This window comes from Pelecanus crispus, chromosome 5 (assembly GCF_030463565.1).
Source record: "Pelecanus crispus isolate bPelCri1 chromosome 5, bPelCri1.pri, whole genome shotgun sequence".
In the NCBI taxonomy this organism is placed as follows: Eukaryota; Metazoa; Chordata; class Aves; order Pelecaniformes; family Pelecanidae; genus Pelecanus; species Pelecanus crispus.
In genome coordinates this window covers 19,018,600-19,031,795 of record NC_134647.1, presented here as the reverse complement: position 1 = coordinate 19,031,795, position 13,196 = coordinate 19,018,600, and the positions used below count along the sequence as shown (strand labels likewise).

The following is a 13,196-nucleotide window of genomic DNA, read 5'->3' as shown; positions in this document are numbered from 1 at the left end:
CCTCCTGGCACCGGGGACCACAGGGCTGTGGTCACAGGGCACCGCTCCCCCTCTGCCAGTCCCAGGGGGGCTATCGGCTCACCTCAAAGCTGGGTGCAGCCTTGAAGGTGCTCTCCGGGGAGCTGTGGGCAGCCCCATGCTCGGCTCTAGGCTGCAGCTTCATGGCCGGTCGGTGCTGGGGGGTGCCGGCCTCGGGGAACTCTTCCAGGGGGCTCAGGTACTCCTCGTCCGAGGTGATGGGGCTGGCCTGCCCCAGGGGGGGTGCCAGGCTCCCATGCCGCTCCACGGCGGGGGCTAGCACAGGAGAGGCCGGGTAAGGAGCTGGCAGCAGCCAGAGCCGGGCGGACAGGTCAGGGCACCCCTCCCCACCACACTGCACCCCAGGGGTGCCTGGGGATACCCATCCCACGGCACACATCCGAGCTCGGCAGCAGCCAGCACCGAAGGGGTGCGGGGCCGCGCAGGGGGAGGGGGTGAGAAGCGCTCCACGGGACGATAAGGGGACGCGATATCCCGCAAGGCGACAGCAGGGCTCAAGTGGCTCTTACGCAGCAGCCCGCGCTCCCATCCTTAAGCCGCCCGGATTCCCGGGATGGCTGCCCCTGCCCCGGGCCGGCGAGGGCTGAAGGTGACATTGGCAGCTGCGCTCCCCAGCAGCCCGCCCGGCCGCCTGCCCGCTCCCCGGGGGCCCGGACCCCCCTGCGTGGGGGAGCCCACCCGGGGCCGGGATGGTGGACCCGCGGGGGGCGGGATACGTGTCGGGGGGGGGGGGTGGGGGGAGGCGGTGGGTGGTGCGAGGAGGGGAGCAGGGATCGGCGCGGGGTGCTGGCAGAGCCCGGCCGGGGGTGCTGGCCCCCCTCCAGCCCGGCTGCCGGAGCGCCCTCACCCCCCCTCCCCTCCCCGGGGGGAGGCGGGCGGGCTGCCCGGTGCAGGGCGAGAGCTGTGCCCCCCCGCGCCCCCGCGATGCCCGCGGGCAGACCCAGGGCGGAGAGCTGCGGGGGGCGACCCCCAGCTCCCCCCCCCCCCCCGCATCCCCCCGCCGCCCCCCGCACTCACCGCGGGGCGCGGCCCCGGCAGCCCCCGCCCCGGGCCGCACCGCCGAGCCGCCGCTGCCGCTGCCGGGGCCGGGGCCGGTGCCGGGCTGAGCTCCAGCCCGCGGCTGAGCCCTCCCCGCCCCAGCGCCGGCCGGCCCCCGGGGCTGGGCCAGCAGCGCGGGGGAGGGCCCGCCGCGGGGCCGGGGGCTGCCGGGCCCCTTCCCGGCCCCCCGCCGCCGTGCCCCCGGCTGGCCCTGCCCGGCCGCTGCCGCCCCTGGGTGTACGGCCCCGCTGCACCGCCGAGCGGGTGGGTTTTTGGGTGCTTCCAGCCCGCAGGGCAGCGCTGAGCCTCTGCACGCTCCCCAGGGACACCCTGGGGATGGGGAGCGCCGTGGGGCTGCGGCGGGCTGGGTATCCCCACGACCAGCGGCGGGGAGGGCAGGCTGCGTACCCCCCCCCCCCCGCAGCTTCGTGGGCAGGCTGGGTACACCGCAACTAATAGCTTGCGGGGCACTGGTATCCCCATGGCTAGCAGGTTGGAGGGCGGGGGTATCCCCACAATTTGCAGGTTGGAGGGCAGGCAGGGGTATCCCCATGGTTTGCAGGTTGGAGGCAGGGGTATCCCCATGGTTTGCGGGTTGGAGGGCAGGCTGGGGGACCCCATGGCTAGCGGGGCACAGGGCAGGTGTGGCGGAGGCCGGACACCGGGCTGCTTGCTGGGCGCCGGGGGATGCTCACAGCCTGAACCCGCTCCCCCCCACGGCAGGATCCCTCCGTACTTGCCGGGAGCACGTCAGCTGCTTTGGTTCAGACAGAGCCTTGTAGGGTAAGGAAGCCGGTTTCTTCCCAGTGACAGCAGCGGCCGAGCTGGCAGCCAGCCTGCCTCCGCGCCGGCCCTCCCACCACCAGCCGCACTCGGGCTGCCCGGCCGCCGGCACTCACCGGGCCGCACGCTGAGGATGGCACTGCAGCAGGTTGCCCCCACCTCGTTGGCCGCCGTGACGGTGTAGAGGCCAGCGTCGGCTACCCGGGCGCTCCTGACCAGCAGGGTATGACGCTCGCCCTCCGCCTTGATGGGCCGCGTCGTGCTGCTCCGCAGCGGGACCCCGTCCTTCCTCCAGGACACTGCCGGCAGAGGCGAGGGTCACTCGTGGGCAGGAGAGCCCAAGCTCCCCCGGGGGTCTGTGCAGGGTCCCGGTGAGGCCAGGCGCTCCCTTGCTTGGCCTGGGCACCCCTTTGCCATGGGGAGCAGCCCCGGGTTCCCACGGCCCGTGATGGAGAGAGCGGGGCTGGCTCCTGTCTGATTCCTGGCATCCTCCTGCCCTCCAGTGGAGCCTGGAGGAGGGAAACAAAGCCGCTTCCTTCTGCCCAGCTCTGTCAGCTGGTACCGGCTCTGGCTGCCCGGCTGCCCCTGCCCACGTCCTGGCTACGGCACACCCGGAGCCCATCAGCCCTGAGTCGGGCACCGGGGCTCTGCCCTGAGCTGTCCCAAGAGCTGCCCAGAGCATCACACGTCCCTGCCCGCACGGTGCTCAGCAGCCCTTCTCCCGCTCTCCCAACAGCCCAGCGGGAGGGAACGGCAGACACCCTGCCTGCACCCTGCCCTCCGCACCCTAGCCTGGCAGGCAGCGCCCAAGGACCTCACTCCTGCCTGGGGGGAGGCAGGGCGAAAGGGGTGCTCCCGGGGTGGGCACATCGCCTCCCTGAGACACCCAGCTCGGAGCTGTGTCCCCCACTCTGCACAGCTCAGGCGGCCCCAAGGGAAGGGTCAGTGGGTGGGACGTGGGCAAGCAGAGAGCCCCTCTGCCACGCTCGCACCCCCGACCCTCCCAGCCCCGCAGTTGCTCACCTTCTGGCTGGGGGTTGGCCGTGACAATGCACTTGAGTAGCACCTCTGCCCCCACGGCCACCGCCATGTCCTGGATGGGGATCTCAAAGATGGGGGCTTCCAGGGGGTCTTCACCCGCTGAGACATAGGAGTCATCGGAGGACTCTGGACAGGGAGAGACAGGCCCCGTGGCTGTCAGCGGGGTGCAGCGAGCGGGTCCTGCACCACGCTGGGCTGCATGCAGGCAGAGCAGGGGCCTTGCAACCCTCTGCCCATCCCTGCCACCACGTGCCCCACAGCCTCGCTGGGGCATTATCAGGTCCCCAGGACATGCAGTGGAGGACAGGGCCACATCAGGGGCCACCATGGCACAGTACCTGCAGGGGGGACGAGGCAGGGGACCATGGGGCAGGGAGTGTACAGCCTGCTGTACATCCCCGTACAGTATAAGGGATGAGGCGACAGTGGGGTGTGGAAGGAAGAGGGTTGTGCAGCCCACCGCAGCCCCTGCTCCGAGCTCCCCCCAGCCCCCCACGGGGTGCTGGCTGCTCTGGCCTGCCACATCAGCATCAGCCTCCCAGCTCCCTCCCCTCCCACGGCCCCAGCACATGGGCAAAAGTCCTGGGGCTGCGCCAGGAGCCTCGGGCACATGGGCCTGGCACTGCTCCAGCCAGAGCAGAGCCTGGAAGGAGCTCCCAGCCCGGCTGCAGTCTGGTCTCACCCCTGTGCACTAGGCTGGGCAGGGCACCTCTCCCCCGGCCAAGCCACCACAGCATCCCCTGGGGATGCTTGGGCTGCACGCCCTGCCTGGAGCGCTGAGCACGGTCCAGCCGGGACAAGCTGCAACGGGTGCTCTGTTGCCTGGCAGGGGCCGGGCCAGCCCGGGCTGGGTGCCAGAGGTCAGCACCCCGCGTCCTTCCTGTGCCAGGCAGGAGGGACAGAGACGTCAACAAACTTCATGCCCTCAAGGCCCAGCAAACTGGTACCCAGGCTGGTCTGTCTTACAGCACTGGTTGGTGCCAACATCCCCAACCTCCAGAGCCGTGTCCCCCCGCCCCACCCCTGTGCTCTCTGGCACAGCCCGGGCTCCCCACGCCTCCCAGGGGCAACCTGGGAGTCCCCATCCCGCTCTGGGGCTGGCCGGGCCAGCTCCGTGCCCACAGGAGGGCACAAAGCCCTGCCCCTACCTAGCTCCGGAGAGGTGGGCCTGGCTCGGCGCCCCTTCCCCTTGCTCCGTGTGCTCCTGCCTTCTTGAGCCGTCCGGCCACTCTCTTTCTTCTCTGACACTTTCGTCTGCCTTCTCTCCACCTCCCTGCCCATGCCGTGCTGCCCTGCCCAGCTCCTCTCCAGGCGAGCCTCCTGCTCCATCCCCGGCTTTGCCCAGGGCAGGAACCGCACCTCCGTGGGCGCCTCTGGCCGCCGGTACAGCCCGTGGGGCACAGCCAGCCGGGCGGCCAGGGCTTCGCTCACCGCCCCGGGGGCACGGGCTCCTCCGGCGGGTCCCCCGTCCGGGCACGGGCTGCATTCGGCGGGACCCGCCTGCGAAAGGGCCGCCCGTCCCTGCGGGGTGGCTTGCGCTAACGGCCACTGCTCCTTCTTCTTCACTTCCCCGGTGCCTTCTTGCTGCGGACCCTTCCTGGCGCCCGCACCCTCCGCCTCGGTGGGCTGACCGGCCACCGCGCCGCCCCGTGCCAGGGCTTTCCTCCCGCGCTGCCCCCCCGGCTCCGGCTCCCCGTCGGGTCCCACCAGCGCCACGCTGGAAAGCGCCAGGTGCTGGATGACGTGTGTGCTCTCCGCCGGCGGGAAGGTCTTCGGCAGCAGCGCCTTGCGCCCGCCGGCGCCCTGTGAGGAGGGGGTGCGGGGGGCACGGGGGGCGGCGGGCTCGCTGGCCGCCGGGGGCGAGGGTGCCGGGGGCAGCCCGGCTTTGCACAGCTCCTGGGAGCGCCGCAGCTGCTGCTTGGAGACCGTCCGCTTGATGCGGGTCAGCTCCTCCGCAAACTTGTGCTCGATGGCATAGACACGGCCGGCGAACTTGCCCCGCTCGTCGAAGGATGCGGCTTTCTGCCGGAAGGCCAAACGCCGGCACGCCGCCGTGCTGCCCGTCTCCCAGCGGCCACCGTCCCGCACGTCCTCCCGTGAGCCGCCCAGCATGCCGGCACGGCGCGAGCCGGAGCCGGGCTGGTCGAAGGAGCGCGTCTTGCGCAAGGGCAGGCAGGGGTGTGTGGGGAAGGGGCTGTCCGCCTGCTCCAGGCTTCTCCGCCGCTCCTCGAAGTACTGAAGCCTCTCAAAGATCTTAGAGCCAGCGCGCACCAGCTTGGGGGATGCCCGGACGGAGATGCGGCCGGAGGCGTCGCTCATCGGTGTCTGGGGACGGGACTCTTGCGTGCTGCCCTGTGAGTACCCCGACGACTTGGGCTTCTTGATCTTCTCCTCATACTCCTCGGGGACTGTGTCCTGGTACTCGGCCGGCACCGAGGACTTCTTGCGGGGGGTCACGGGCGTGAAGGAGGGGACGCCAGGGCCACGGGCAGCAAGCTGGGATGCGGCACCAGCTGGCTGCGGCAGACACGGGCCAGCACGGGGAGATGGCGAGCGGAGGATGGGTGGCTTGGCGGTCAGCGGCAGGGCAGCGGGGGACCTGGGGGGCTCAGCGCCAGGCTTTGGAGAGACGGGGCCGCTGTGGGGGTCATCTCTCCGGTAGCCCCCCTGGGGGATGCTGCTGCAAGGGGAGAGACAGAGGAGCGCGGTTCAGAGCCCACCCTCACCGCCCGGCTGCATCCCTGCTCCCAGCCCGCACCACGGTGCCCAGTGGGGCACAGCAAAGGGGGCGGGCGGCCAGGGCAGCCCCGGGACCGGGGAGCCTCAAAGGGCCCCGGAAGGTGAATCTGGCCACCCAGAGGCCACCGGGAGCTGGCTGGGTTGGATGAGAGTCCTGGGCTGCTGTGACACAGCGGCGTCCCCTTGCCCAGGGGTACCCATGTGGGACAGCGGGGTGATGCTGGGATACCCAGCGAACCCCCTCCCCCGGGCCACCATGAAGACAGGACCAGGGGCCGGGGAGTGCCCCAGTTTGCCAGGGTGTCCTGGTGTGCCGGGGCAGCATGGCATAGGCCAGCTCTTCCACAAGGCGGAGGGGGTCCCCAAGGCTACAAGCCTCCCACCGTGCACATGCTGCTGCAGGCGCAGCCCCCCGCCCCGCTGCCCCCGGGGGGGCTCGGCATTCATGGTGCAGAAATCATAAGGTGGAGATGAGGTTCTGGTGGAACAAGCAGCCTCGAACAAAAAAAGAGGCGGGATGGAGGTCGAAGGAGCAGGCCTGCGGGGATGGGGACCGAAGGCGGCAGGGAGGAATGGGGGCTCTGAGCATGTCAGCAGGTCCTGGGGAGGCAGCCCATCCCTGGCCCCTGCTGCCACCCCTGCGGTGGGGACTGCGGGCGGCAGAGCCTTGCCAGCGGGTGTCCCAGGCTGCCACGCACCCCCAGGTCCCCACACCCTGGGCTGCGCAGAGCCCCCGTGGCTGGGCGGGATGGGGGGACACCCACGGCACAGCCTGCGGGTGGGACGCTGCGGCTCGTGCAGTGGCGCAGGGGTTGCCCACAGCCACAGCCCAGTCACAGAAGGAAGGGACCCCACTCCATGTGCCCCCGCCTCACCCAAGGGCCCGTTCCCCCCCGGCCCAGGTTGCTCCCATTTCCTCACTGGGAACAGGCTGCCTGCTGCTCAGAGCCCCCGTTCCTCATCCGGGCATGGTGAAGGCAAAGAAAGCCCAGGCGGAGAGGAGGAGATGGCTGCGGGGGTTGGAAGGAGATGGCCCCAGCGAGATGTCCCCTCCACGCGCTTCCCCCGGCTACTTACACGTGGAGCGAGAGCGCCCGTCCTCGGTACAGGCTGAAGGCGCTGCCATAGGGGTCGCTGGCCACCGAAAGGCTATCCTCCGACCCCCAGCTCGTGCCCACCAGATTAGCCCGTGATGCCCGCACCAGCGGCTCCACGCCCAGGTGCCGGACCTCGGCGCCGCGCGGGGCCGGCGCGTTTGCTTGCCTTGGGGTTCCCTGCGGCTGCTGCCAGGCAGCGGGGCGGAGGTAGGGTCCCCGTGCAGGGAGGCTGGCATCCGTCTCCTTCTCCACCACGGTCTGCTGGCTGCCCGACCAGCTGGAACGCTCCTCTGCCTGCGACAGGGCCAGCACCGAGGTTGGTGTCGTGTTCATGGAGGCGTCCACGAGGGTGTCGGAGCCACCTGGAAGGAGAGGGGTGAGCCGACACCGGGTGCCCACAGGGATGAGCCCAGCACCCTGCTCAGAGAGGGCTGAGCCCCATGGGGTGTCCCAGGGTGTCCCAAGCAGGCTGCCCCAAGCCCTCTCCCCTTTGCATGGGTGGACCACAGCTTCCCCCCCCTCGCACCACGGAGACCCCCAAAGCTGGGCCAGCAGAGCCCTTGCAGGGGGGGCTGTGCCCGGCAGCCAGTGCCGTGGCTGGGTGCCAGCTGGGTGCCCCCTGCTCACCCGTGGGGGTGCTGAAGGCCGTCTCATCCTGGAGCTCACTGCGCTGCGTCACCTGGGGGTCACTGGGCTCATCCTCGCCCGTCTCCGAGTCTGGGGAGGGGAGGGGGAGAGCAGGGGGTGAGGGGACACGGGGACAGCAGGCCAGGCTGGCGCTGCCCCTTGCAGACCCACCGGCTCCAGGGGCAGGAGAGCAGTGCCCGGGCGGCTCTGGGAGGAGGCAGCGCCGGGGCTGGGGGAATGACTGTGACCTGCAGGGACAAGCTGCCAGCAGGGAAAGGCAGGACCAGGGGTGGGAAAGTCCATCAGGGCAAGGGCAGGCAAGGGAGGGCAGGCAAAGCGGGCAGGAGCAGCGTCAGATGATGGGAGGAAGGGAGACTGTGCCGGCGGTGGGAAGGCGTCTGGCAGCGGCGGCGTGGGGACAGGGAGGCAGGGCAGGGGGACAGTGGCAGCGATGGGGCAGGGTGGCAGGCTGGGGCACAGGGCTGGCATTGGGCAAGGGTCTTCCTACCGTAGCTTTGTTTCCTGCAGGAGCGGAAAACTTCGCTTCCATAGGGGCAGCAAGAGAGAGAGAGACATCAACACCTGGTTATCGGCCCGGCCTGCGGAGACGCGGGGGGCAGCGGGGAGGCACCTTGTCCCCAGCATCTCCCCACGCTGCTCTGGGGCAGGGATATGCCAGGGCAGCGCCTGGGTGGACCATGCTGGCTCAGAGAGCCTGGCACCCTGTGCCAGGCTTTGGGTCTGGGGATGGGGCCAGGACTGGGTGTTTGCCCACCTCAGAATCCCATGAGGAGCACCCCATACCCTGCCTGGCCCCATGGCAGGGGCCAGGTGCTCATGGGGCATGGAAACAGGTCTGGCTCCCCCAGACTTCCTCACCACGTCTCCACTCTGCACCCATGTTCACTGCACACCACTCTGGTGCTGCACACAGACCCTCCTCGCACACAGACCATCCCGCCTGCACAGTGCACGGCACCATTCCCTCCCCATGCCACAGCCGCATCCTGCCCGGCAGGACCTCCTGTCCCCAGAGATGCTGGAGCTGCCCCGTGGGCTGCCCTCACTGCCGCTGCACCGGCATATCCCTGTGCTCTACAGGGCACCGTAGTTTGCGGCCGGACCCCCCAGCCTGTGCCCCGGCTGGGCGCTCCTGGGGGTGCTGGGGCACGCGGACATGTGTGTCCATGTGCAAGCACCCTCCCTCTAGCACATACACGTGCATCCCCTACCACACTGCTGGCAAGTGCTGCGCAATACGGCCATGCCCCAGAGCACGGCCCTGGTTGATAAAGCAGGGATGCTCGGGGTAGAGCATCAGTGAGAGCCTCTGTATGGGCAGGATGCAGCCAGGCCGGATCAGTGCCACCCTAGCATCCTGTCCCAGGAAAGCCGATGCTGTGCAACCAGGGAGGGCCAGCCTTTCCTCCCCACTGCTGCCCAATCCCTCGCAAGCTGCCGCAACAGACCCCTGTGGCAAGGGACGAGTCCCCTGCCCCACCACCGCTCCCCTCCGCTGCACTGCCACGGCATGGTGGGGGGCCACGTTGCTCCCCCACACTCCAAACTGCCCCTCGGCAGCCCGGCACACCGCCAGCTGCCCCATGCACTGCCACTGCACCAGGCTCCCCAGCCCAGCCACAACAGCCTGGCAGCCCCCCAGAAACGGGAGCTGCGGGGCCAGGAGCAACCCCCGGCTGACCGGGACCCTGTTTTGGGGCTGGCGAGCTGCAGCCCATCCCTGCCCAGCCTCTGTTCGCTGCCCCCCTGCTGCATGGTGGTGGGGCTGGACCCCATCCCGGTGCACTCAGGGCAGTGGGGGGAGCCGGGTCCTGGTAACTCAACGCACCATGCGTGAAGCGCCCGAAGCGCCGCGAGTGGCCGGTTTTCTGCAAAGGAAAAGAGAAGAGAGCGTTACCCACGGCAGGGTGCCACGCGCCAGCTCACGCACGCACGTACATTGCTGGCACGGCACACCCGCACGCACACAACCCCATGATGGCACATGCGGCACTGCTCACACCCACAATTGCTCACACGCACGCTGGCATGGCACCCTTGGTGCCTCTCACACCCTCCTGCTGGCAGGTCACAGCTGGCACCGCTCACACGCACACTCACACACACCCCCCGGCTGCACACCCACGGGGTACCCACAGGCACGCACCCCCAGGCACACACCCCCGCGCTCGCAGCCGTGGACGGGTGTAGGTGGACACGTGTAGCGCATGCCCAGCCGTGCACACACACGATCACACGTACCTGCGTGTGCACGCACGCACACACACACATCCCTTGGTGACAGCACTGTGCACCCCAGCCCTGCGCTGCTGCCTGTGCCGGGGGGGTGACACTGTGCACCCCAGCCCTATGCTGTGGCCTGTGCCCGGGGAGTGACAGCCCTGGGCAGCACAGCTGCCCGGCACCGCTGCCTGCAGCCAGCACTGCCTGCAGCAAGGTCTTTGCCCGGGCAGGTGCCCAAATGCTCCGCAGACCCTTCGAAGCCACCGCCCGTGCCAGCATGGGGACCGGGCCAACAAAGCATCTTCCAGGCGCTGGCCCAGACACCGCCATGGGCACCGGCCCAGCGCAGGGACAGCATCCCCCATCCCCAGCGGAGGCCGTGCCAGCTGCAAGAGAGGCTGCCTGGCACAAGTGGCATGGGACCGGCCCATCTGCGCGGGGCCAGAGGCGTGGGAGCCATGCTTGCCCGCGCCGTCTGGGCAGGCAGGAGGGACCCGAGCATGGGGCAGAGGTGCCGGGAGCTCGCTGCCAGCTCAGCTGCCCTCTGCGTGGCAGCCCAGGGCCAGGCACCCGCTTGCCAAGGGAGGGACTGGCCGCGGGCGAGCTGGCTGCCAGGCCCGGCACGCACCAACACTGTCTCCCAGGGAAGCAGAGGGATGGGGTGATCTCCAAGACAGGCAGGAGCGGGGATGCGGCGTGCAGACAGGCAGGGTTGGGCTGCCAGGACTGAGCATCCTTCCCAGCCAGTCTGGGTGACGGGGTCTCCCCAGGACACTGACACCCCGTGCCCTGTCTCCCCAGCGTGCAGCCCAGGGCTGGACACCCAACTTTCCTGAAGCCCTCCCTTTGCTCTGCCAGCCCCTCCTGCCTCCCCGCAGCTCCCAGGCAGGGTCACGGACAGCCGGCCCCCAGGGACAGCCGGCCCCCAGGGACAGCCAGCCAAGCACGGCCAGCAGTTAGTTGCCCTTGGAAGGGCAGCAGGCTTATTTTGCACGCCCCAAAGCTGCTGCCATTGCAGCGGCAGCCCCTGCTCGTGGGCAGCGCTTGGAGTCTCCCACCAGCCCCCCGCCTGCATGCGGTGCTGGCCAGAGGGCAGCGGCTGCACGAGACACATTTGTATTCAGGCTGAGCCAGGCTTCACCTCCCCTCCTCGGCTGACTGTGCTGGTTCTGGCTGGCAGCCCGTCTTCCAGGCCAGGGAAAGATAGATGAGTGATTAACTGCACCATCGGCGGATAATTCCCCCATTAAAAAATGAAAATGCAATTGAGTGCCATTATCGGGTGCTCTTGTGGCTTCCCCGGGGACTGGCGCCATCAGCTCCCCATCAAATATGGTGACGGCACCCAGTGGGCCTGGGCTGGGCTCCATCACCCAGAGCTGTGGGGTGGCTGAGCCCCCTCCCCTCTTGCCCTGCAACAGGTCCCTGCGGGATCAGGGCAACCAGCAGCCCAGACCTGCCTCGGGTGCAGCACCCACCCGCAGCTCGGCAGGGAGTGAGTGCTGGGTGATGCAGGGTCACCCCTGAGCAAGGAGGTGGAAAGGGGGCAGGAGCAGCTCCGGGCTCGCTATGGGGCCAGGGCCTGGGCGAAGGGGCCAGCCGGAGAGTGGGGGGTGTGCTCCCTGCCTGGGATTTCATTTGCACCCTGGGAAAAGGGGTGGGGGAGCCCCAGGAGCACGCTCTGTGCCCACCCAGCCAGGGGTGGGGAGAAGGGCTGGCTGGGATCAGTGCCTGGCTTCAGCCCTACCCCACAGGGCAGCCGGGCGAGACCTGGCGCTGCATCCTTCCCCTGTGCCAGGCACAGACCCGCCTCTGCACAGGCTGGGGTCCTGCCCTGGCCCTGGCACGGGGCATCCCTAGTATGGCCATGGGGCCAAGGGGAGTCAGGGGGGAGAAGGGGCTCCTGGGGCCATGGAGCACAGCCCATGCAGCCTGGCACTGCCTGGCATGTGGAGCCCAGCACCGCATGGCACCAGTGCCACTGGTGCAAGACAGGCAGACAGGGAGCAGGAACGGGGTGGGGTGGGGAGGCAGCGGGTGGCTTGCCTGGTGCAGAGGGACAGCCACTGTGGGTGTCCTGATACCCCCCATGCTCGGCCAGCAGAGCAGGATGCTGCCCCACCACATGGGCAAGCCCTTGGGCTTGCCGTCCCCAAGGGCAGATGGGGCAGCCAGGCAGTGCCATCCACCCTGCCCCTGAGGGACCCCCCACCCGGCTCTCAGCATCCCTGGGGACACATGTCCCCCAGCACATCCCGCACCCCTGGGAGGGGGCTGTGGGTGGCAGCCCCTCCCCAGCCCCTGCTGGGCCACCAGGCAGGGTGACAGCGGGGATGCTAGGCGCCCGCGCTGGGTGGAGCAGCGGGGTGGGCTTGTGGGCCCCGGGGGAGCCAGGGATGGGGGGCTTCCTGGAAGATTGCCCCCCATCCTCCACCCCCCACCGAGGCCAAGTGACGTCCTTGTTCCTTGCTCGGCGGCGGAGCGTGCGGCGGGGCCCGCGGAGGAGCCTTGCCTGTGCCAGCCATGCTCCTGACGCGGAGGGGATGACGCATGCAAAGCCTTGTCTCCAGCTCCGTGACCACCGGCAGCGGGGCCGGGGGCAGCCATGAAGCAGCCTCCATTTGCCGCCCAGGCTCCGGAGGGCAGAGAGGGGAGAGGGTGGCCTGGGGGAAAGCCCCCGGCGGGGGTCCCAGCCCTGCTGCTGGCACAGGCGGTGCTGAGCACCTGCCCTCTGCCCCTCCTGCCCGGGCTGGCGAGGACAGGCGGGCAGCTGGCGGCTCCGCAAGCGGGGCTGGAGCCGGCGATGGGCGAAGCCCTGAGGAGCCCCGGGTGGCAGCGGCAGGGCCGGAGGGACACCCCCATCCCCATCCATCCCCATCCATCCCCATCCCGACGCGCTCCTGCTCCCCGGCACTGCCCCCTCCTCCCGTCCCCCGCCGGCGCGGCAGCCCGGAGCCCTTACCTGGAAACGCTTCTTCACCCAGATCTTCTTCATGCTTCTGCAGAGCCCCGCTGGCCCGGTCACACCGGCTCAGGCCCGGCAGGTCGCCAGCCCGCTCCCGGCGGGGTCCCCGCTGTCAGCACGCCGGGGGGGCGAGCGGCGCTCCGAGCATCCTCCACCGCCGGCAGCCGGGGACGGCGGAGGGAGAGGAAGGGGCTCGCCAGGTTGGGCTCTCGGGAGGGCTGGAGCTGTGAGCATGAAGCATCACTAGAGTGCTCCTCCCTCCATCCTTCCCCCGCCTGCCTCCGCCTCCGCCTCCCCGCCAGCCCTGGCACACAGTGACAGCGGCGGGGGACGAGCAGGGCACAGGTGGCGGGGGGCGAGGGCAGCCGCGGGGCGGGGGGTGGCCGCGGCTGGGGCGGGCACACGTCCTCCCCCGCGCTGGCTTTGGCGCCACGGCGCCCAGGGGTCCATGCGCTGCCCCCAAAGAGCCCCCAAACGGGGCAGCTCCACTGCCTCAGCTGCCACAACCCTGCACACACCAGCACAGCCGCAGTGTGCCACGGCACTGCCCAGCCACGATCCCGGCTCACCAGCGCTCTGCCAGCCTCCGCTCAGTCCCCCACATCCTCCAGCCATCTGCGATG

General features: G+C 70.1%; 1 protein-coding gene across 1 annotated transcript in view; it reads right to left on the bottom strand.

Moving 5' to 3' along the window:
- SPEG (striated muscle enriched protein kinase) overlaps positions 1-13,196 on the bottom strand; it is a 38,291-nt gene that overhangs the window by 17,631 nt on the left and 7,464 nt on the right. Inside the window, exons 2-7 of the mRNA XM_075710289.1 lie at positions 7,365-7,454; positions 6,718-7,099; positions 4,050-5,581; positions 2,884-3,027; positions 1,977-2,159; positions 83-294 (exon numbers count right to left, since the gene is read on the bottom strand). Coding sequence (XP_075566404.1) covers positions 83-294; positions 1,977-2,159; positions 2,884-3,027; positions 4,050-5,581; positions 6,718-7,099; positions 7,365-7,454 — 2,543 coding nt within the window. The remainder of the gene's footprint in view (positions 1-82; positions 295-1,976; positions 2,160-2,883; positions 3,028-4,049; positions 5,582-6,717; positions 7,100-7,364; positions 7,455-13,196) is intronic.